This window comes from Amblyraja radiata, chromosome 10 (assembly GCF_010909765.2).
Source record: "Amblyraja radiata isolate CabotCenter1 chromosome 10, sAmbRad1.1.pri, whole genome shotgun sequence".
Lineage (NCBI taxonomy): Eukaryota > Metazoa > Chordata > Chondrichthyes > Rajiformes > Rajidae > Amblyraja > Amblyraja radiata.
The window spans coordinates 12011574-12036940 of record NC_045965.1 but is presented as its reverse complement, the minus strand read 5'-3'; the positions used below and the strand labels follow the sequence as shown (position 1 = coordinate 12036940).

Sequence of the window (25367 nt, the reverse complement as noted above, 5' to 3'; positions counted from 1 at the left end):
ACTTTGAGCCTGAGATCGACGCTCCAATCGCGGCCTGTGGACTTTAACATCAAGGAGCTCGCAGTCTCGGGAGAGACCGAGTCGGGAAGCTCCAAGACCCCGGGCAGCTGAGATCCCCCCCCCGCCGATGCAGCAGCTTGATCGCCCCGACGAGGAGGCCCGCCGCCGGCTACGAGAGTATGATCGTCCCGTCAACGGAAGGTTAGAAGCCCACGACCGCAGGAGGACAAAGAAGGGAAGAGATTTAACTTTTTTTTTCGCCTTCCATCACAGTGAGGAATGTGGAGGAGTCGCTGTGGTGGATGTTCATGTTAAAATGTAGTTTTTGTGTTCTGTTACTTTTGATTTGTGTGACTGTATGGCAAATCAAATTCCTCATATGTTGCGAAACATACTTGGCTAATAAAGTATGATTATGATGATTATTATTAAACTTATAAATCTTTGGAGTGTGGGAGGAAACCGGAGTACCTGGAGGAAACCCAGTCATTGGGAGAGCGTACAAACTCTGCACAGACAGCCCCCATAGTCAGGATCGAACCCAGGTCTCTGGCGATGTAATGCAGTGACTATCGCTGCGCCACTGTGCCACCCTGTACTGTTCTACGGTAACAGGCTGGAAACACATTATCCCCATAATTCATTTTCTGTGGCCAGAATCAACAACTGTGTCCTGTTATCCAGTAATTGCATTGGCTGTTGCAGTGAGGAACTTCATTGATTCTTGAAAAAAAGTTTACAAAAATCTTGTTTCGGAGCATCGAAGCACTTTTTGGCACTCGACAATGTCTGGGAGGAAGAGACTGAGATTTCTCAGGGGGAGCCATTTCAAAGTAGAACTGAAATGTTGACTGTTCCATCATAGGAAGTCAAGGATTATTCAGCAACTCTTTCCGACCCAGTAATAGAAGATTCTAAAAGGCTGGATATCTAGATTTTCATATTAATTCACTAATATAATGAGTAAAACACAAAGTGCTGGGGGAACTCTGCAGATTAGACATTTGTGGAGGGAATGGACAGATGACATTTTGGGTTGGGATCTTTCCTTAGACTGATAGTAGTAAGCGGGGAGAAGGGAGGGGGGTTAAGAAGGGTCCAGACCGAAAATGTTATCTGTCCTTTCCCACAGATGCTGCCTGACCTGCCGAATTCCTCCACAGGGAGAACATGCAAACTCCACAGAGAGCACCCAAAGTCAGATTGAACCCGGGTCTCTGTTGCGGGGCAGCACCTCTACCAGCTGCACCACTGTGCTGCCCAAATCTGCTCTTTCCGAATCAAATGTTGTTCATATCTTCGCAAAATGTGACGTTGAAGGAAGAACTCAATAATTGATATGCTTGGTCAAAAAAAGTTTAGATTCTTACTTTGTACAATTTAAGTTAACTTTTCACTGTGACTTGTCTGGCAAAGCACCGGACATGTTTTCAGCACTTTGAAAGAGCTTAGAGTGATTATTTTGGAGCCGGTTAATGCTTCTCTGCATGGATGAACTACAAAAATTGTTCATCCCAGTTTGGCAAAAGAATAAATCAGGGAAGGTAGTGCATCCGTGGATAACAAGGGAAATCAGGGATAGTATCAAAGCGAAGGATGATGCGTACAAATTAGCCAGAAAAAGCAGCATACCGGAGGACTGGGAGAAATTCAGAGACCAGCAGAGGAGGACAAAGGGCTTAATTAGGAAAGGAAAAATAGATTATGAAAGAAAACTGGCAGGGAACATAAAAACTGACTGCAAAAGTTTTTATAGATATGTGAAAAGAAAGAGATTAGTTAAAACAAATGTAGGTCCCTTGCAGTCAGAAACAGGTGAGTTGATCATGGGGAACAAGGATATGGCGGGCCAATTGAATAACTACTTTGGTTCCGTCTTCACTAAGGAAGACATAAATAATCTGCCGGAAATAGCAGGGGACCGCGGGTCAAAGGAGTTGGAGGAATTGAGTGAAATCCAGGTTAGCCGGGAAGTGGTGTTGGGTAAATTAAATGGATTAAAGGCCGATAAATCCCCAGGGCCAGATAGGCTGCATCCCAGAGTACTTAAGGAAGTAGCTCCAGAAATAGTGGATGCATTAGTAATAATCTTTCAAAACTCTTTAGATTCTGGAGTAGTTCCTGAGGATTGGCGGGTAGCAAACGTAACCCCACTTTTTAAGAAGGGTGGGAGGGAGAGAGAAAACGGGGAATTACAGACCAGTTAGTCTAACATCGGTAGTGGGGAAACTGCTAGAGTCAGTTATTAAAGATGGGATAGCAGCACATTTGGAAAGTGGTGAAATCATTGGACAAAGTCAGCATGGATTTACAAAAGGTAAATCATGTCTGACGAATCTTATAGAATTTTTCAAGGATGTAACTAGTAGCGTGGATAGGGGAGAACCAGTGGATGTGGTGTATCTGGACTTCCAGAAGGCTTTCAACAAGGTCCCACATAAGAGATTAGTTTACAAACTTAAAGCACACGGCATTGGGGGTTCAGTATTGATGTGGATAGAGAACTGGCTGGCAAACAGGAAGCAAAGAGTAGGAGTAAACGGGTCCTTTTCACAATGGCAGGCAGTGACTAGTGGGGTACCGCAAGGCTCAGTGCTGGGGCCCCAGCTATTTACAATATATATTAATGATCTGGATGAGGGAATTGAAGGCAATATCTCCAAGTTTGCGGATGACACTAAGCTGGGGGGCAGTGTTAGCTGTGAGGAGGATGCTAGGAGACTGCAAGGTGACTTGGATAGGCTGGGTGAGTGGGCAAATGTTTGGCAGATGCAGTATAATGTGGATAAATGTGAGGTTATCCACTTTGGTGGCAAAAACAGGAAAGTAGATTATTATCTGAATGGTGGCCGATTAGGAAAGGGGGAGATGCAACGAGACCTGGGTGTCATGGTACACCAGTCATTGAAAGTGCAGGTGCAGCAGGCAGTGAAGAAAGCGAATGGTATGTTAGCTTTCATAGCAAAAGGATTTGAGTATAGGAGCAGGGAGGTTCTACTGCAGTTGTACAGGGTCTTGGTGAGACCACACCTGGAGTATTGCGTACAGTTTTGGTCTCCAAATCTGAGGAAGGACATTATTGCCATAGAGGGAGTGCAGAGAAGGTTCACCAGACTGATTCCTGGGATGTCAGGACTGTCTTATGAAGAAAGACTGGATAGACTTGGTTTATACTCTCTAGAATTTAGGAGATTGAGAGGGGATCTTATAGAAACTTACAAAATTCTTAAGGGGTTGGACAGGCTAGATGCAGGAAGATTGCTCCCGATGTTGGGGAAGTGCAGGACAAGGGGTCACAGCTTAAGGATAAGGGGGAAATCCTTTAAAACCGAGATGAGAAGAACTTTTTTCACACAGAGTGGTGAATCTCTGGAACTCCCTGCCACAGAGGGTAGTCGAGGCCAGTTCATTGGCTATATTTAAGAGGGAGTTAGATGTGGCCCTTGTGGCTAAGGGGATCAGAGGGTATGGAGAGAAGGCAGGTACAGGATACTGAGTTGGATGATCAGCCATGATCATATTGAATGGCGGTGCAGGCTCGAAGGGCCGAATGGCCTACTCCTGCACCTAATTTCTATGTTTCTAAATTTGTGATCAGTATGATGATTTAAGAAATCTATTTTTTTGAAAGTCATATTTCTTAATCATACAAAAATGAGCAATTAAATGATGACTTTGCATCCCATTGTGGAATAATAGACAAGGACAGGCATGAGGATTGTTATTTAGAGCAATACTCTTTGGGATTTTTGAGAATGAGAGGTGAACTTAATCTGAGAAGATTTAGTGTAGTAGCAACCAGGATGCCTTCAAAATATACACAATTAACCTTGGATGCACCAGTGATTGGAACTCAAGAATGAACAGATGAAAATATACGCCGTTCCTATATTCAACCAGAATCCCCAAACTCGCAAAATGTAGTCATAAGTGTAATTAGGCCATTCGGCCCATCAAGTCTACTCCGTCATTCAATCAAGGCTGATCTATCTTTCCCTCTTAACCCAATTCTCCTGCCTTCTCTGATCAAGCACTTAAAAGCATCCATTTAACTTGGCCTCCACAGCATTCTCTATATAACACATTGCACAGAAGGAAAGGTATCTTAATATCATGGTTACAGGTAGAGGGAGGGAAGGTGGGTGGTGCAGATACAGTGATCAGGCCAATAACCAAAGCACAAAGGGTATAGACTATATAAGGAGTACTTGAGGAATCAAATATTATACAAAGACCCTTCCCTCCCAGGCCGCAGTCTCAGTTCACTCCTTCCATCAGGAGTCTAAAAACAGGGACCACCAGGTTTAAGAACAGCTTCTTTCCAGCAACCATCAGACTCTTGAACGCTGCACACCACTAACCTCAACTAAAAACTTCAATAGACTGTGACTGGTTGCACTAACGACTGTTTTTTTGCATTGGGATTGCAGTTATTAATTTTAAAGAATACAAGATTGTGGTAAAGTAAGTACAAAAGTTAGGAAATTGTGACAAATCTTTTCAATACACTTTATGGACAAGGCTGCAATTCTGGCAAACAGAACTAACGTCAGGAATAAGTCCAACATCCTTGAGTGCCGGATTGAAGACACCACGGGGCATCTGTAAAGCTGAAACTAATGCAGATAATGCATTTTTTTTAAAAAGGTGATGAACCTGCAACTTAAGGAAAGGCAGTCAGGAGAGGAGTGGGTGACCACAAGGAAGAGGGTTTCTGCCTTACAGCACCAGAGCTGGGTTCGATCCTGACTGCGGGTGCACCCTGCATGGAACTGGTACGTCGTAGGGTTTCTCCGGTTTCCTCCCCTGCTCCCGAGACGTAGTTTTGTAGGATAATTGGCTTCTGTAAGTTGTCTCATATGCAGGGTAATGTTAGTGTACAGGGTGCTCGCTGGTCAGCGCAGACTCAGTGGGCCCGAAGGTCCTGTTTCCATGCTGTATCTCTAAAGTCTAAAGTAAAGGAAGGCAAGGATACCTCAGAGCACTTTTTACGCTAGCACTGTTTCTCTGCTTGAAAATGGTGGAAGCAAGCATCTTTAGTTTAGCTTAGAGATATATCATGGAAACATGCCCTTCGGCCCATGCTGACCAGATCCCCAATTGACATTGGCTCTACCTTATCCCACCATCTCATCCACTCTCTACATACTTGGGGGAATTTACAGAAGGCAATTAACCCTCACATCTTGGGGATGTGGGAGGAAACCGAAGCACCCAGAGGAAACCAACGGGGTCGCAGTGAGAACGTGCAAACTCCACACACAGACAGCACCAGAGATCAGGATCAAACCTGGGTCTCTGGTACTAATGTATGTGGCAGCAAATCTACCAGCTGCGCCACTGTGCTGCCCAAAATGGAGCCAGAACCACAAGCACTGCATTTACAATTGGGGAGGAACAAATGTCCAAGGACAACTGTGCTAGGAAACTCAATAGGGAGGATGAAGGCAGTTGTTTGTGTGGCTAGAGGCACAAATCCAGAAAGGTGTATTGCCGCTCTGCTGCCAAAGACAAGGCTGAACAGTTGCAGAGCATTATAAACAGCAGCGGCCATGGTACATTTAGGTACTCATGCCATTGTGAAAAAAGAAAGCCTGAAGAACAGGAACTTGTGCCAGGTTCCTGCCACAGCAGCACACTGTCCAAGTGGATGTTTTCTTTAAAGCATAGCCGACTCAAAATGGCAGCCAGCATCACACCATCCTGCCTACACTAATTCCACTCCTGCCATTGGGAAGATGGTATCAGAGCATGAAAACTAACTTCACCTATTCTTTCTCTTCAGAGATGCTGCCTCACCCGCTGAGTTACTCCAGCATTTTGTCTCGACCTCCAGGTTTAGCAGCAGCTTCTTGCCTACAACCATCAGGCTATTAAACACTACCACCTACAAATAGGCCCTGCATTATATAGACTTGGTGGCATTATTTTTGACTTTGCATTATTATCTCTATCTATTGAACTTCTATTGTAGTTTATTAAGGTGCTTACAGAGTACAGGTACTATGTTTACATATCTGTTGTGCTGCTACAGTTAAGAATTCATTGTTTTGTTTCAGGACATATGAAAATGAAACACCCTTGACTCTTGAGTATGTACCCGAGTGTATGGAGAGGAGGAACAAGAGCGTTAGGAAGAGTAGCATTCCTTGGGCCACCAGCACATGCCCAGAATTTTGTTTGTCATTCATTCTCCAACATAACCTTGTTAATATTGTTGCCTATTTTTCGACATTAGTACCCATTGACCAGAACGGTAGAATTGGCAAATCAGTCATTGATCTGTTTTCTAAATGATGAATATCCATAATTAAAATTAACATCCAAAGAATAATTAAATATGATTTTATTGGACAATAAAATGGTCAAATTTACCAAAACAATTATTATAAATATTGTACGACAAAGAACAAGTCACGTGGATAGTTAATGTTGCAAAAGCCACGTTCTGAATTTATTTTGACAATACATTTTTTGCTTATTTAAAGATTGGTAGATGTGACCCAATAGTAACAAGATCCCATCGATAAAGAAGATAAAGCATCATTTTCATGACTTGCACAAAATATCTTTAAAATGGACTACAGAACCCCAGTTCATAATAGTCACATTCCAAAAAAATAACTACTTACCCTAGACTTCAAACGTTCCCTCCCCCGCCCCCCACCATATAGAAAGCGGACCTGATAGATTCATACAGCATGGAAACAGGCCCTTCTACCCACCAAGCCCACACCAACCATCAACTACCATTTACACTAACCCTAGGTCAACCCCAATTTTTATTCTTCCATATTCCCATCAGCTCTTAAAAATAGCAGTCAGGGAATATGGGGAGAAGGCAGGAACAGGGTACTGATTGGGGATGATCAGCCATGATCACATTGAATGGCTGTGCTGGCTCGAAGGGCCGAATGGCCTACTCCTGCACCTATTGTCTAACTCTCAGTACATTCCAAGATATCCATGCAACCTAGGGGCGATTTACAGTGGCCAATTAACCTACCTACCACTATGGGATGTGGGTGGAAACCCACATGGGCAAAAAGGAGAAAGACAGAAGGAGAGGTCAGGATTGAACCCAAACCACTGGCGCAGCAAGGCAGGCAGCTCCACTGATTGCAGCACTCTTTTCTTAGTGCAAGTGAAACCACTGAAACATAGGTTAAATCTGTGATAACATCCAACCCGAACAGTACACAACTGTAGAACAATGAATAATATTGGACTGCAATACAATAAAATCAGACAATAATGGACCATGGTGGGGCTGATGTCTGTTATTGCCGATTAACCCAAGGCCGTGAGGGCAGATACGCCAGGAGGTAATTTACAGGCCGGCCCCACACGCGGCACGCCAGTGGACGGGCCCAGTACACACGCAGCCTTCATGCTGCTCCCTCCCTCTGCTCCCACAACCGAAGCTCCCGCTACGTGACGTCAGCTCTTTGGGAAACTGGCTGAAGGGGGTGGGGGCTTTTTCATGGGAACCTCGGTCTGCTATAACTGAAATCCGCTATATAGAGGTCCGTTATTGTGAGGGTTTACTGTATATATTGCAAGCTCAGCAGATTAGGATCACTGTAAAAGACATGGAAATTATGCATAAAGCAGTCCAGATCAAATTACAAATCATTAGTATCATTTTAAACTCTTCATAAAGCATACAACATATGCAGTGATGCCATATCATTGTTCATTCATGAATATGAGCAATAACTCATGTGCTGCATTTCCCCCAACTTGCGTTGTTCCTTCATTTAACATGATATTTTAATTATTGCTATGGGAAGGGTTTTAATAACTGATTATCTTGACAGTGCCTTATATACTATAACGAGCGGCAATTTATTTTAAAAATGTAAAATAATATTTTAGATCTACAAAAACCGTACCCTGAAACAAATGTTATTCTTTTCAACAAGCAATCCTGTTTCCGTAATAATGCAGGTAATGATTTAAATACCGAAAACTAAAATAGTTTACTAAAATTTTCTTTCAAAGAAAATAATTTGTTTAAAATAATTTAAGAAATTCAGATAAAACTATGTCTTGTAATGTTGAACAATGTACAAATGGTGCTAACTGGATTTTGTTCCAAAGTTTAATTCCTGTACAATGAAGTCTTCAAAAGGATCTTCAGTCTGCTGGTAGTCTTCACGCATTTTAGAGGCCATTCTTGATCAATTCATGGACCCCGTTTTCATCGATGATCAGTGGAGCACGGAAGTCGTGTCCTGCAACATGTTTTCCCAGACCCTGAAACACACATCTCTTTTAGCTCTACGAATAAGACTGTGTGTCATATGAACAATTGGAGAATACTGTCACTGCCGACAATGTCACTAATCTAATTAAGAAGTTGGAAGTTATGTTACAACTGTACAAGATGTTGGTGAGGCCGCATTTGGAGTACTGTCTTCAGTTTTGGTCACCTTGCTGTACACTTACAAAGAAAAAAACCTGTTGGAGATATAGCATGGAAACGGGCCCTTCGGCACACCGAGTCCTCAATGACCAGCAACCAACCCACGATCCTGCAGGGACCATTTACAGAAGCCAATTAACTAGGGACCATTTACAGAAGCCAATTAACCGACAAGCCTGTACGTCTTTGGAGTGGGGGAGTAAACTGGAGCACCCAGAAAAAAATTGTGCGGTCACAGGGAGAACGTACAAACTCCGTACAGACAGCACCCGTCGTCAGGATCACTGGCACTGCAAGACAGCAACTCTACCGCTGCACCACCCTATAGGAAGAATGTTGTTAAGCTGGAAAGAGAGTAGAGAAGATTTACAGGGATGTTGCCAGGATATGAGGGCTGAGCTAGAGGGAGAGGTTGGAACTTTATTTCTTCCAGAGTGCAGGAGGGAGTGGGATGATCTTATAGAGATGCAAAATAATCAGGAGGGGAATGGATAGGGTGAATACAGAGCCTTTTACCCAGCGGAGTGGAATCCAAAACGAGGACATGTTTTGGGTGAAAAGGGCAAGATTTAATACGAACCCACGGGGCAACCTTTTCAGACGGTGGTGGATATATGTAACGAGTTACCAAAGGAGGTAGTTGAGGCAGGTACCATAACAACATATAAAATACAGTTGGACAGGTACATGGACAGTAAAGGTTGAGGGATATGGGCCAACTGGGACTAGCTCAGATGGGGAATCTGTGTTTCATAACAAGTTGGCCTGAAGGGCCCATCTGCCTACATGCTGTCTGTATGACTCCATTCCCTTCCTGTTCATGCACCTCTATAATGCCTCTTAACCATCACCATCTTATCTGCTTTCACCACCACCCTTGGCAGATGTTCACAGCTTTTACCATGCTCTGTAAAAAAAAGCTTCATAGATCTTCTAACTTTTCCCTGCTCTCCTAATCCTCTACTCTCTAGTAATTTGATATTTCCACTGTGAGAGGGGGAAAAAATTGACTTTCTAACCTAAGCTCTTAATAATTTTATATATTAGGTTGCTTCCTCAGCCTACGACATTGCAAAGAAAACAATCCAAGTTGGTCCCACCGCTCCTAGTAGCTAATGTAGTGGCGCGACTCTCGTCAGCAGCGGCCTCTGCAGTCCGTCTGCGTTTTTATTATTTTATGTCTATGCTTTTATGTAGTTTTTGTTATTTTTGTTGGGGTATGTGTGTGGGGGGGTGGGGGTGGTGTGGGGGGGTTGGGGGTAACTTTTAAATCTCTCCCTGCACGGGAGACCCGACCTTTTCTTTGTCGGGTCTCCGTTGTCGTTGGGGCTGCAACGAGGAGCGGCCTCCAACAGGAAGACCGGGGGCTGTGGTGCCGACTACTCACCTCACCGTCGTGGAGCTGGCCGAGTCCAGAGCGGGTGGAGCTGTGGTGGACGCTGCTGCGACCCGACCCCCGGAGATTCGGTGGCTGCAACTGCGGGTTTGGCGGACGGTAACACCGGGAGCCCGCGGGTCCCTGGAGTGAGACCGCTTTTCGGGGCTTCCGCAACGGCGACTTCTCCCGCCCGAGTTGCGGGGTTGAAGGGCACCTGGAGCGGGGCCTTACAGCACCGCCCCGCGCGGCTTGGAATGGCGGCGGGTCTCTGCGAGCGCACGCCGGGGGCTCTAACACCAAGACCCGGTGTGCGACCTTGCATCACCCGGCGTGGCTTTAATGGCCACGGGACAATCGCCATCGCCCGCCGGGGGCTTTGACTTTGACATCGGGGGGGAGAGCGCAGTGGAGAGAGAAGTTTTTTTGGCCTTCCATCACAGCAATGTGATGGATGTTTATGTAAATTATGTTGTGTCTTGGGTCTATTTGTTTGTAATGTATGGCTGCAGAAACGGCATTTCGTTTGGACCTCAAGGGGTCCAAATGACAATAAATTGAATTGTATTGTATTGTATGCTCTCCAATCCAGGCAGCATTCTGGTATGCCTCTTCTACACGATTCCCTGAAACCTCCACTTTTCTGAAATGTGGCACCCACAACTGCATCCAATATTCCGAATGTGGCCTGACCAAAGGTTTTTATTAAAATTATACAGCTGCATCATGACTTCCTGACTGACTAAATGAAGGCAGGCATGCCATTTGTCTTCTTTACCACTATCTTCTTATGTTGCCACTTTCAAGGAGCCTTGAACTTGTAGCTCATGATCGATCTACACATCAATACTTATGCTCCTCATCAGAGCCCTGCCATTTAGTGTATACTTTCCTCTTGCATTTGATCTCCCAATGTGCAACATCTCACACTGGTCTTGATTAACTCCATCTGTCTATGTAACCCATCTATGTAACTTATCTATAGACACTAGAGACACAGCACGGAAACAGTCCTTTCGGCCCACTGAGTCAGACTAGCGATCACCCCGTACACTAATGCTGTCCTACACACTACATACAGACAAACCTGTATGTCTTTGGAGTGTGGGAGGAAACCGAAGCACCTGGCGAAAACCAATGCGGTCACAGGGAGAAAATACAAACTCCGTACAGACAGCACCCGTAGTCAGGATCAAAGCTGGGTCTCTGACGTGTGAGGCATCAACTCCACCGCCGTGCCACCCCGTTGGTTATTATACTCACAAAATTGAATATTTAATTGAAAACACCGATCAGAAATGTTTGCTAAATTGGAATTCCTTAGCCTTAAGTGTTTGAAACTAATTACAATACTATTTGTTACAGCTTCTAATAACTGACCAACAATATTACGGCATTCCTCCATCCTTTAAACATACTCACCTCTCCAGCATAAGACACAAGCGGTGAAATTTCACATTTTATTGGAAGATCCGTCAACTCTTTCATACTGAAAAGTAAAATATAATTTTTAGCAACTTAAAAGTATTCCCTCAACAAATAAAAATCTTCTTAGAATCTATTCACCACCGTACACAAAACAATATCCAATTTCATTTAAGTAAATATTGATGGGTTTTTTAAAGGCTTAATCAAATTAGAATTGGAAACTATTATTTTTGGTTATTGATTTTATAACTACAGGGCATCACCAGTTCCCTGGATTGTGATAATGGCATCCATTGCAAGAGGGACTGTTTAATCTCAATCACTATGGATCAATTGGAGCTTCATGACCATCAACAAGGTTCAAACCCATGCTGCAAGTCAACAGAACATTCACAGATGGATCAAAACTCCAGAAGAGTAAATGCAGGGAATATTTTGCATTTAAAATATCAAATCAGCGTGCAGTTTATAATCATGGCAAATTAAACTCTTGCTTGGATAACATAACTACGGTCTTTGACCCAGCTATTTGATTCCAGAAATGATGCTTTGTAGGTTCAAGAAATTCAAGCCAATTTTCCATATGAGCATAAAGATTGGATTTGGAAGAATAGCAGCCTAATGATGCAGCTGGCAGAGCTGCTGCCTCACAGCGCCAGAGACCCAGGCACAACCCCGATCTCGGGGGATGTCTGTGAGGTGTTTGCATGTTCTCCCTGCGAGGCGTGGGTTTCCTCCCACATCCCAAAGACATGCGGGATTATTGGCCTCTGTAAATTTAGTGGATGAGAAAGCGGGGATAATGCAGAACTAGCGTGAACAGTCGGCACAGATTCGGTGAGCTGAAGGGCCTGTTACCATGCTGCATCTCTACACAAAACTAAAACGTAACTCAAAACAAATGCTTGAGCCAATTTACTTTCAGTTAACTTTGTAATCAGTGTGCTCAAATCCACTTTTCTACTCAATCATCATTAACAATAATGGAATAAACGGGCAACGTAATTTTAAAATAATTTTGGTTAATCTAATTGTGGATAGATTCTTTAGAAGACATAACACAAGTGACCCAACCAACCACCAATGCTTAAGTTAACATGTTAAAAATATCCATGCATTCAAACCTTTTTCTGTGTTAGTATGTGCCTTTCACCACGCATCTAATAAGGTAAGCATTTACCAGCAACTGCCAATGTCTAAACCCAGATGATGGATAAAAAGGACATGGACATGAACTATCTCTGAGGAACAATGACATTGTGGAGTCAATTTGCATTTCATAAATTGAACAAAGCTTTGAGAAACAATGACATGAAAATACTATCCTTAAAAAAACGAGCAAATCAAATATTTCAATAGCTTTGGGTGCAAATGGACATCTACAACCAGATCGATTACAAACAATTCAGAAAAAAATTGAAGTGCAAAGGATTCTCAAACCGAGAACAAAACGTGTAAAGGTATAAAATAAAGTGCTGAAGGGACTCAGCGGGCCAGGCAGCATCTGTGGAGGGAATGGACGGGCGTCATTTCAGATCAGAACCCTTCCTCAGACTGATATTAGGGGGAATGAAGGCTACAAAAGAGAGGTGGTGGAAGGATAAAGCCTGCAAAGAGATCGGTGGTTACCGGTGAAGAGGGTTTCATTGGCAGATGGGTGGAGTACGTGACAAAGATGAGAGATGAAAAGGCGACAAAAATGTCAGATAAGGAGAAAGGAGGAGTGAAATGTAAAGCCAGAGGAAGGGAATAGGTGGAAGGGAATTGGAGGGGGGTGGGAAACGAAAGGGTATGATAAGGAACAACTTTATTTGGATGTCTTAATATTTTGTAATTCAGTCCGGCTAAGTACACAACTTTTTACTTAGCATTTATCTTTCATTTACAAGAGATATAATGATCTATACAGGACAAAAGTTTTTGCAAAAAACAACAAATCAGACCAGGCCGGTCTGATAGCAAGTCTCCCTTACATTCCAACTTGTGTGTATTGAAGGTGCACAAAGACCTCTGTTATTCCATATTTGAGGCAGATCTTTTAAAATTTTGTTTGGAAAATAAGTTTGGGCTTGGCTAACAAAAATAATGCACCCTTCACAATTGACAATTGCTCATCTAACCTTGATGTGTTTCCAAAGCACATTGGAGAGAGCTAAAATATCACAATTAGACAAAAATACCCAAGAAAAAACTGTGCTTTGCTTTGAGCTTTTACACACTGGCAGTGTATTGAGGCAAGTATTTTGCTTCAGTCTAGTGTCTTGCTTTAGTCCGCAGCGAAGCACCCGTGACCCATCACCATGCATTAAACTGAACCCAAGATATTTACTTGTCATTGACAACAGCAGTGACTGCTTCTGACATTCCAGTCGCCGAACTGCCACATGGGAAGAAAAAGCGAGTTAATGGGAAAAAAAAAGCAAAAAAAACACAAAATGTTACAAATAAAAACTGGGATCAAAATAAAAATTAACAAAATCTACTAGGCATAAAATGTAGTTAATATTCAGATGTGGATTTTAATAGAATTTGTAACGTGGTGAAAGATGGATAACACGGATGTTTTCAATTTTCTCCTTTCTTTCAATGAACGCAGGATAGGGCCCGAGATAACCTAGTTAGTTTACTTTAAATTCATCTGCAAAATAGTAAACTCATAGTACACATTTCATATTAGAGATCTTGAACTTAATAAAAGTGGTTGTCAATAATTAAACAGAGTTTCCAGTTTTTCCACAAAAGCACTGTGATAACTATTAGATTAAAATGTAATTTTCTAAATACTGCACCAATTTTCATCACTTAAATACGTAGTCAGACATGCATATATTCATTCATTTGAGGAAATTAAAGAAAAAGTGATCAGTACTTTTCACCGCCAATACAACTTTATTGAAATAGAAATGTGAAATTTAAACATTATGAAATATGATAAAGGACATTTTTAAAGAAACAAATACAAATGATATCCTATGACTAATTCAGAAATTTGGAAGTGCTATGAAAATCTTGGATACTGAAAACCATCTGTTGAGCTGATTGTTAAATTGAAGTACAAAATAGCGAGAGCATGGGATATATTTTATACATTAGCAAGTTTATGTGGTATCTCAGCTGCACGGAGGCGGAGAGGAGAGCTCTTCAGCGCGTCGTCAACAGAGCGCAGCGGATCATCGGGACAGAGCTACCAGCCTTGGAGGGCATCTACCACACGCGGTGCCTCAGGAAGGCCCTCAGCATCCATAAGGACTCATCAAACCCCTGCCACGGTCTGTTTCAACTACTTCCCTCCGGCAAACGTTACAAGGCCTTCTACGCCCGAACCTCCAGACTCAGGAACAGTTTTATCCCAAGAGCTATAGCGGCTCTGAACCGGCCCTAATGAGTGCCCCCCCCACCCACCCCCTTTGGACAGTCTCCCTCAGATGGTCACGTCAATCAATTCAGCTTGCTTATTTATGTATTGTATTTATTTACCTTTCTTGTACATCAGTGGAGCTGCACACTAAATCTCGTTGCACTGACGTGCAATGACAATAAAATATATTATTATTATTATTATTATTATTTAAAGTGACCTAAAACGGGAAACATATCAAAGTATAATTCGAATGCCGTTATGTCAATGCCATCAATGAAGTTCAGAATTTCAAACAAAAGCTGAGAGCAGAACAAGTGCTTGGGAAATGGAAGGGGTGAGGAATTAATGAAAATTACAATTAGAAGGGAAATGGCCATTTAGAGCCTTTCCAAATGGCTGCAATCGATGCGGTGAAAGTCATCCCAATACACACTTCGGTAGAGCATTCAATAATTTAAACTCTGCCACAAGTAGCTGGAGCTGTGGGCTAATAAGTCTTTGGATTGTGATGGACTTAAGTGAAGTGGCTGATGAGGTAGCTGCACTGCTTTAAATTTTCTAACATCCCCTTGTTTCAAGAAAGCTTCATTCATCTGGAAAATAGCGAGTGTAACATATATATATATTTTTAAAATCAGAAAGGAGGAAATTACTGTCCGGTTAGCTTAACATAAAGAGTATCTATTACTAAAGATGCTATAGAAGGGCACTTAGAAATTTTCAAAGTTATCAAGCCAACCAAAAAGATTAGGTGACGTTTCGGGTTGAGACCGTTCTTCAGATCTCGACCCAAAACGTCACCTATTCCTTCACTCCATAGATGCTGCCTCACCCGCTGAGTTTTTCCAGCATTTTTGTCTACCTTCAATTTTTCCAGCATCTGCAGTTCTTTCTTAACCAAAAAGATTAGATAGGTTCTGTGAGCGGGTGCCGATCAGACAAATGGCGTATGGTGAGAGAATGTGAAATTGTCCACTTTTACAGTAGAAAATAAATGGAGACTTCAGAGCTCCATTACTTAGAGGGACAGGCTATCTTGGCAATAAAGGGAGAGAGTATGCAGGTATTATAGTTAGAAAAGCTAACAGAATGTTATTCTTTATTGGTAGGAGAATTAAATGCAAATATTGAGGTAATAGCTCAAGTATACTGTTGAAAGTATATCTGGAGTACACTATACTGTATATGGAGCTTATTTAAAGAATAATCAGAATGTGATAACCATTTCCATTTCAGTTGCTGAAAGTTGCACAATGTAGTATTTCTGTGCTGTAGGAATATATTGATGATGCGTTGACACGACATGCAAGACGCCTCCTAATGTCACCGCTGCATATGGGTACCGCCGAGAAAATTCAGTGTTTTCAATTTTGGGTCAACAACAAGGGAGTTAAATTAAAACACAGAAATATACACACAATTTTAAAAAGCAAGCTCTTTCACTTCAAATATGGTGGCTTTATTAATGCACTAAACCATCAATATTTGCTTCATGTATTAATTCTCAGGACGCAGCATTGCTGACATGGCCAACATGTTTTACTATCCCTAGATAGAATTTCCAAATCACTGCAATCGGTGTTGTGGAAGTCATCCCAAAATACTGGTCGGTAGAGTATTCAATAATTTCAACTTTGCCACAAACCATGTGAACTGTGATGTATACCTACATGTTTTCGGAAGGAAACCCATATGCGAAGAGCTTTGCATTCACCTTGCCTTCGTCTATTCAGGTGGTGGGAACCAACACATTTAGGAGGTGCTAACAAAGAAAGATATAGCTTGCCAAACGACATACCTGGGAATTGCAGGAATCCTTGATCCATTTTCATCAACAAAGTGCCCACCTGCATTTAGTACCCAGCGATGGTGGAGAGACATCAATGCATGGCGTGCTGTTGTAGGTGTGTCTTTCCCATCTTGACTATCTGCGTTCTTCAATGGAGAGAACTCATCCTCCCGCAAGACTTCAAATATTACAAATTTCCTGTGAAAATATACATTAAATAACTTCTAAGAATTGGAAATTGAATATTAGACTTCACAGAGCATGAAAAAAAACCCTAAATACAACTATATATTTATTCAGCACTTTTTTGTTGCTACATTGTACCAGCAAATAGTTTTTTAAATTGTCAGAAATATTAACATTACAAAAGGATTAACAAAGCTAACATTTAAAAAAAAATTAGGTCAGGCCCTTAAACAGCTTATAATACAACATATTTTCTGCATATTTTAAAAGTTCAATATATAATTCCACGAGAACATTTACAACAGGGCAATATTTCTTCTGCAGTCGTATAGGGCTCTGCTTAGACAACATCTGGAGTATTGTGTACAGTTTTGGTCTCCTAATTTGAGGAAGGACATCCTTGTGATTGAGGCAGTGCAGCGTAGGTTCTCGAGATTGATCCCTGGGATGACGGGACTGTCATATGAGGAAAGATTGAAAAGACTAGGCTTGTATTCACTGGAGTTTAGAAGGATGAGGGGATATTTTATAGAAACATATAAAATTATAAAAGGACTGGACAAGCTAGATGCAGGACAAATGTTCCCAATATTGGGCGAGTCCAGAACCAGGGGCCACAGTCTTAGAATAAAGGGGAGGTCATTTAAGACTGAGATGAGAAAAAACTTTTTTCACCCAGAGAGTTGTGAATTTATGAAATTCCCTGCCACAGAGGGCAGTGGAGGCCAAGTCACTGGATGGATTTAACAGAGAGTTAGATAGAGCTCTAGGGGCTAGTGGAGTCAAGGGATATGGGGAGAAGGCAGGCACGGGTTATTGATAGGGGATGATTAGCCATGATCACAATGAATGGCGGTGCTGGCTCGAAGGGCCAAATGGCCACCTCCTGCACCTATTTTCTATGTTTCTATAACACAGTGAAAGATTACCGTGTGTCATGGCAATTCTTATTTAAAAGAAGTTGATAAGATTTAGAGAAATTGGGCGTGTTTTTGCTGCACAAACTTCTCAGCGAAGTAGTGTATCTGATAAAAAAGCTTTGAACATGAGACAATGCATCCAAATGCATATCACGACTCCTAGAATTGATCTCGACAGTTATGAGCTACCACCGTTCAGCATAGTCTGCAGCTCCTTCTGGCCCGACTCCCTACTTCTGCAAAATACTCCTCCTACTTTACTATTAGCAGAAACCTTGAAGACAGCTTTGTCGGCTGCTGTGCCACTCTTCAGTGTGTGTTTTTGTCATCTTATGCCGCCATTATCCACCGTCAAATGAAGAATGGCCTCTTGAACAAGTTATGCTAAAGCACGAGATCCTCCTTACATAGAAATTAGGTGCAGGAGTAGGCCATTCGGCCCTTCGAGCCTGCACCGCCATTCAATATGATCATGGCTGATCATCCAACTCAGTATCCTGTACCTGCCTTCTCTCCATACCCCCTGATCTCTTTGGCCACAAGGGCCATATCTAACTCCCTCTTAAATATAGCCAATGAACTGGCCTCAACTACCTTCAGTGGCAGAGAATTCCACAGATTCACCACTCTCTGTGTGAAAAATGTTTTTCTCATCTCGGTCCTAAACGATTACCATAGCTAGAGAGAAGTAAAATGTATTAGAACATTCGTGCAAATAAAACTTACTTGGAAAATTGAAATATGTCAAACACAAATTTTTCCATTTTAATTCCATTAGGTTTGTCCGGATTAATTTGTTGACCTTGATCATTAATGTAAGGAATTTTCTTCCGGGCAACGTGATGCTGCAATTTAGGCTCATGGATTCTACAAAACAAAGAAACAAAAAAATAAAAATAGACTCATTCAGCAATGGTGAACCAGTCAAATATTTACTGAATGGATACTGACAACAACCATACTTTGCAAAATGAACCTTATGTATTTGAACGTATTTTAACTTACGTCACAACGTCCTTTAAAAATTGTAGTGTAAAGTAGTGGTTACAGATGTTCCCTGCATTGAACATCAAATGTCCATCAGCATTCCGTTTCTGGGCAGTAGCTAGGGTGATCTCACTGTACTCCACAACTTGATACAGGCCATTCACTTTACACACAACACCAACTGCCTCGGTTGGGTGTGTCTTTTCTACTACCTGAAATTAAATTAAAAATATCTTAAACAACCACTAGTCGATTCACTTACCCAATAGCAAAAGCGATCTTACATGTTACATCAATAATCTTTTGCCACTTGTCGAAAACTGCATAAAATGACACCAATAAGTTTCCAAGCTTAGTTTATTTTACAGTCAACAATTTTTCTCTCCAACATCAAGAATTTGAGAAAACGCAGAATGGAAATCGACTGGGCCCCAAACATATGTACATGCTCATTCAGATTATCCACCAACACAAGTAAACCAAAAATCACAATCAAGGTGCTCTTTCCTTATGTAGTAAAAAGGAACTGCAAATGGCATACAAAATTCCTTATCATTCCTTTCATTATTTTTTGTGCAATTTAAAACTAAAAACGTCATAAAAAATCTTCTTGGGAAATAATCTTTGTTCGAGGGAGCTAATTTTGCAAACTCCTCAAAACGGATTCATGGACCATGATATGGGTCAGGCAGCATCTGTGGAGAACATGAATAGTGAAGAGTCCTTGCATGCACCCTTGACTTGAATCCCATCAGAAATAGACACCACCACCACTACCTCAGAAAACTGAACCTCACCCTCAGCAGCTTTTTCTGTGGAAACTGCATCTGACCAGTAAGTCTGAGGAAGGGTCTCGACCCGAAATGTCACCTATTCCTTTGCTCCATAAATGCTGCCTCACCCACTGAGTTTCTCCAGCATTTTTGTCTACCTTCGATTTTTCCAGCATCTGCAGTTCTTTCTTAAACAAACTGACCAGTAAGCCGATCAGCGGCAGGAAGAAAGTGCACGGCCTCGAGGGTGGACTGGGCTGCAGAAGCCCTGCAGCAACCTGGGGCTTGGCTGAACCGGGTACTGCTCAGAACACCACAGCTACACTTGGCCAGGTAGACCCTGCAACGTTGCCAGAACAGGACTTCATGGTCAGATTAGGAACTCCACGCCTATAACAGGAACTTGAAAATGGGCCAAATCTGGCGATACTGTATATTGTCTCAATGTACTAGTACTATATACTTGTACCGTATCTGAGATGCTTGTCCACGAGCTTATGTATAGTTATACTTGCACTGAACTCTGCAAAAATGAATTTCAATGTGACAAATAAAGTACCATTGTAACCATTGGAATTTCTCTGCGCTTGGCAGTTGACAGCATTTGAAGCCGGATACCTACTTTTGCAGCCTGCTTGTTTGAATTAATTTAGGCCACATCCAGAATTAATTGTACGTCATCAGCTGCATTGATCAGCAAGGGAGGGGGAGAGAGAAAAGAAGACAGTGGTATGAGGAGAGAGATTTCATGAGTGCCTAGATCCAGTTAATGCTACCCTGTGCAACCAGACTGTGGCTCTTAAATACATTGTGGTTGAAACAAGCGCCAAAGATTCCAAACTGGAAAAGAGTGTGCTGAGTCTTCAAGAGCTGCTAACCAGCAGTTACATTTGATTCTTCCTCCTCCACCCTCTTGCAAATTGGCCAGATTGCAAGAGCCCAGAGATCAGCGAGTTTGTGGTCCACTTGGATCCCCAGGATGTGAAGTTTCTGATTAAGTATGGCCCTGGGAAAGGGTAAGCTTGCTGGCTCCTCGGAGTTGGGAGTCTGCAGGGTAGTCTCGCATGAAGGAGAGTTCAGAGTGGGAGTAGATTGGATGTGATGTACTTTAAAACATAAATGCAGACTGCAAAGAAGTTTAAAAAAAAAGTTTAAATACACCCTTCCTCCCAAGTGACGGACATAGAAAGCCTACATAGCATTTCTTAGCTGTATCCTAATTGAGTGGGGGGGGGGGATATTCAGAAAAGGATACAACCAGGAAAGGTTAAGGCAAACAGGCAGTGAGGACCTTCAGCACTTGCAGGGCTCAATCATTCGGGTGATGGTTGACAAGTAGCAGAGAATTCGACTGTCTCAACCAAACCTCAATTGGGAGCTCAAAGGCTCTCTGAAAATTAATGTACCTTTGGCAACAGACTAATGAGAAAGTGATAGATAGAAGGCAGCGCAGCGGTAGAGTTGCTGCCTTACAACACCAGAGTCCCGGGTTCGATCCTGACCACGGTTGCTGTCTGTACGTTCTTCCCACGGGTTTCCGCCGGATGTTCCAGTTCCCTCCCACACTCTAAAGACGCAGAGGTTTAGGCTTATTGGCTTCAGCAAAAATTGTAAATTGTCCCTAGTGTGTATGATAGTGCTAGTGTACGGGGTGATTGCCTGCCAACGCCGACTCGGTGGGCTTAAGGGCCCATTTCCGTGGTGTATCTCTAAACTAAACAAGTCAATGGCAGGTCAGTTCTTAAGGACTCAAATGCAGTTGCAAGGTTGAAGCCTCAGATGGTGAAGAATGGGAAATACATTTTCATATATCATGTCAAGATGCTCCCTGACCGGTTGAGTTAATCCAGTTTCTTTTGGCTTTGTTTATAAACCAGCATCTTCAGTTCCTTATGACTACAAGTCATTATCAAGTAATAGCTGTTGATTTGTCTTCTTTACAAGACAGATTAACCTTTGAGTATTCAACATCACTTAGAACGTAACTGTTCTAACGAGTTCTAGGTTACTGCTACTTTGAATGGGAGTTTTAGGTAACACATCTTGTATTTAGTACTCAAGGGACAGTTTGGAATCAAAGGATTACAAGAGGCTTTTCTCACCTTCCTTGCAGTACAATGTCTTTGAAAGCTCTTCCTAGTTAAACCTCTTCATGCTTGCATCCTGCTTGCCCCTTAAAATAACTGCTTTTAAATAAATGCCTAATTTCCTTTTTACAAGTTATTGCTGGGTAGGTTTGCATGACTATTCAGGCATTGCATCCCAAGATTATAATATCATGCGTTAAATTAAAAACATATTTTTGGTTTCTACTGTTAATTATCATAAATTTTAATCCACTATCACCGACCCACCCACTAATAGAAACAAGTTCTAAATTATTTCTGACCAAAGTGAACAGATTAGCTCTCAGATCTCTCCTCATAGGTGAAGCCGATCATTTCTTGTAAAGTGCTGGCAAATCCGTGTTCACTCTGGTCGGTTGCACGATTCATTCAGTGAACTGCTAGAGGCCATGGATGGAGGATTTGCGGTGGTCGTGGGTGGTGGAGGTGGCCGTGTGAGGCCCTACAGCAGCCGGGGGAGCGAGTGGATCAAGGACAGCCTGCGGCAGCTGCACGGTGCAGCGGTGGAAGGAGCCGACGGCATGAGGCTAGAACAGGCAGATCCCTACTTCATCCATCCAGTGCCATCAGAGAAAATAAGAAATTGCACATCTCATTGGGCCATGCTCAGACTTTTCAGAAACTCCCACGAATGTGGTGACTGTGTGCTGCTCCAGAAGAGGGTGTATTGTAATCATGTATAGTATGATTTGACTGGATAATATGCAGACAAGCTTTTCATTGTATCTCTAGACATGTGACAATAAAGAAACCATTGAGCTAAATGCTGGCTTCAACAAACATCTAGAAATAGATAGAAAAATAAAATCTGGAGATTACACCAAACTATCGATTTGTAAGAATCACCTCATTTTGTAGTTTTCATCTCTATCATAAAATAAAGTTCCTGTTATCTTCACTGTTCATGCTTGTAATGTCGGCAGTAAATTATACAATATAATCTGCAGACAAATGGCAACCACCACCAAAGAGAGAGAAAAAAAACAGGGACATTTTTTTGAAGAACTGTACATGGCGTTAGCACTGCAGGATAGAAATTCAGTTTAGCTTAGAGATACAGCATGGGGCAGGCTCTTTGGCCCATCAAGTCCACACCAACCATCAATCTCCCTTTCACACTTGTTCTGATATTTCACTTTCTCATTCACTCCCTACACACTAGGGGCCAGTTAAACTACAAACCCACAAGTCTTTGGGATCCACAGACACCACTTTACCACTTAGGTAGCAGCTCTACCAGCAGTGCCACTATGCCATCCATTTAGAACGGAGACTAGGAAACACTTTTTCTCAGAGTGGTGAGTCTGTGGAATTCTCTGCCTCAGAGGGCGGTGGAGGCAGGTTCTCGATGCTTTCAAGAGAGAGCTAGATAGGGCTCTTAAAAATAGCGGAGTCAGGGGATATGGGGAGAAGGCAGGAACTGATTGGGGATGATCAGCCATGATCACATTGAATGGCGGTGCTGGCTCGAAGGGCCTACTCCTGCACCTATTGTCTATATATGATATGATAGAACTTTATTCATCCCCAAAAGGAAATTGGTCTGCAGGAACCAATTTTCCCACGGCAAATTTCCAGATTCCAGAGACACAAATGGCCAGGTTAATCATTTTGGGTGTTTAAACGCTGCTTGCAAGATCAAAGGATCGCACCTGCTCTTAATACTGTGGAATGTTTCATATCTAAGCATAAGTCGGTATTCATTAATAACACCGTAAACTGGATTGTAGACCAGGCTCAGTGGCAATAATTGTTGTCCTCTACAAAAGGAAGTGAACATGCATACCTTGGCTCCACAGTCAGCTTGCTGTTCCACACAAAAGCCTATGAAGGTTGGATCTGCAACTTTAACAAGAATATTGTCTACACAATACACGTGAATATAAGCAATGCCTCGATCTTCCATATCCTCCACAATCTTCTGATTACCAAGGGCACGGTACAGGCCTCCATTTCCATCTGCAAAACCAAATAATTTAGAAACATTTAAACTGCAAGTTTCAATTTTGAGCCAATTTATTTAAACTGAAAAATGCGTCTCAAAACAACATCATTATAAAGCAAAAGCACCATTATAAAGCAAAACATATTATAAATATGTTGTAGACTCTATCAACCATTTCTCAATTCCATTAGATTATTGTTTGCGGTGTTTTGAGCATGAGCTGGCAGACTTACTTACAAGTACCTAGTTCTAAAGTTAATGTCAAAATTTAACAAAAAAGCAAAAAGCCTGTAAAGTATTAAAAGCACTAATGTCTTCAAAATAATCAGCACATTTTGTTGCTTTTCTTTCTACCAGATACTGCAAGTAATTTAAAAAAAGAATAATTTAAAGAATAAATCATATTCATATTCTAATTCCCACATTTCAATTTAAGATTAATTTTATTTTTAAGAACGTTCTCCATTAGCTAGCACAGTTGAGTGGACAAAAGTAAGATTTAATTCAATGTGGGGGAAGTGAAGGAATCTTCTTTAGATCAGAGAAAGACAAATTGGAATTATTACTTAATTGTAGATGAGTTATGCATGCCCTGGAACTTGAAGTTGTGTACTCTCCACCAACAACCCATTCATGAAGACAGGTTTGTGGAAGATAATACTAAAAGATAGATAATGAAATGCAATGCCATGAGAAAACAGATGCAAATTTAATCATGACGGAACTAGATAAGTACTTGAAAGTAAACACATTGCAGGACTATGGACGGACATTAACTGGAGTGTTGTACAGAGCTGGTCGGGGGTTGATAGGCCAAATGCATTCTATTATCTAACTATTTGTTTAAGAAGGGACTACAGATGCTGGAAAATCGAAGGTACACAAAAATGCTGGAGAAACGCAGCGGGTGCAGCAGCATCTATGGAGCGAAGGAAATAGGCAACGTCTGAAGAAGGGTTTCGGCCCGAAATGTTGCCTATTTCCTTCGCTCCATAGATGCTGCTGCACCCGCTGAGTTTCTCCAGCATTTTTGTGTACCTTCTATTATCGAACTACTCGTTTCCTTTTTAAGAAAAAAATCCTTGTGTCACTTTAGGTTCTTTTGCCAGTTGCCTTGCTTCTACAGTGCCCTCCATAATGTTTGGGACAAAAACCCATCATTTATTTATTTGCCTCTGTACTCCACAATTTGAGATATGTCATAGAAAAAAAAAATCACATGTGCACATTGTCAGATTTTAATAAAGGCCATTTTTATACATTTTGGTTTCACCATGTAGAAATTACAGCAGTGTTTATACATTCCCCCCCATTTCAGGGCACCATAATGTTTGGGACACAGCAATGTCATGTAAATGAAAGTAGTCATGTTTAGTATTTTTTGTTGCATATCCTTTGCATGTAATGACTGCTTGAAGTTTGTGATTCATGGACATCACCAGTGGCTGGGTGTCTTCTCTGGTGATGCTCTGCCAGGCATGTACTGCACCCATCTTTAGATCATGCTTGTTTTGGGGGCTAGTCCCTTCAGTTTTCTCTTCAGCATATAAAAGACATGCTCAATTGGGTTCAGATCGGGTGATTGACTTGACCACTCAAGAATTGACAATTTTTTTGCTTTGAAAAACTCCTTTGTTGCTTTAGTAGTATGTTTGGGATCATTGTCTTGCTGTAGAATGAACCGCCGGCCAATGAGTTTTGAGGCATTTGTTTGAACTTGAGTAGATAGGATGTGTCTATACACTTCAGAATTCATTATGCTGCCACCATCAGCAGTTGTATCATCAATGACGATAAGTGAGCCAGTACCTTCAGCAACCATACATGCCCAGGCCATAACACCCCCACCACCGTGTTTCACAGATGAGTTGGTATGCTTTGGATCTTGGGCAGTTCCTTCTCTCCTCCATATTTTGCTCTTGCCATCACTCTGATATAAGTTAATCTTTGTCTCATCTGTCCACACGACCTTTTTCCAGAACTGTGGTAGCTCTTTTAAGTATTTCTCGGCAAACTGTAACCCGGCCATCCTATTTTTGTGGCTAACCA

The 25367-nt window shown here is 41.9% G+C and overlaps 1 protein-coding gene across 2 annotated transcripts in view; it reads right to left on the bottom strand.

Moving 5' to 3' along the window:
* Window positions 1-6330: 6330 nt before the first annotated feature.
* The window catches only part of uap1 (UDP-N-acetylglucosamine pyrophosphorylase 1), a 34005-nt gene continuing 14968 nt past the window's right edge, over window positions 6331-25367 (bottom strand). Inside the window, exons 4-10 of one of the 2 annotated variants that reach the window (XM_033028019.1) lie at window positions 23160-23332; window positions 18493-18686; window positions 18214-18354; window positions 16391-16579; window positions 13561-13608; window positions 11226-11292; window positions 6332-8259 (exon numbers count right to left, since the gene is read on the bottom strand). In XM_033028019.1, the coding sequence (XP_032883910.1) occupies window positions 8167-8259; window positions 11226-11292; window positions 13561-13608; window positions 16391-16579; window positions 18214-18354; window positions 18493-18686; window positions 23160-23332 (905 nt within the window). In that variant the 3' untranslated portion in view covers window positions 6332-8166. Of the gene's footprint in view, window positions 8260-11225; window positions 11293-13560; window positions 13609-16390; window positions 16580-18213; window positions 18355-18492; window positions 18687-23159; window positions 23333-25367 lie in introns of both variants that reach the window. The other variant, XM_033028020.1, reaches the window with a different exon arrangement.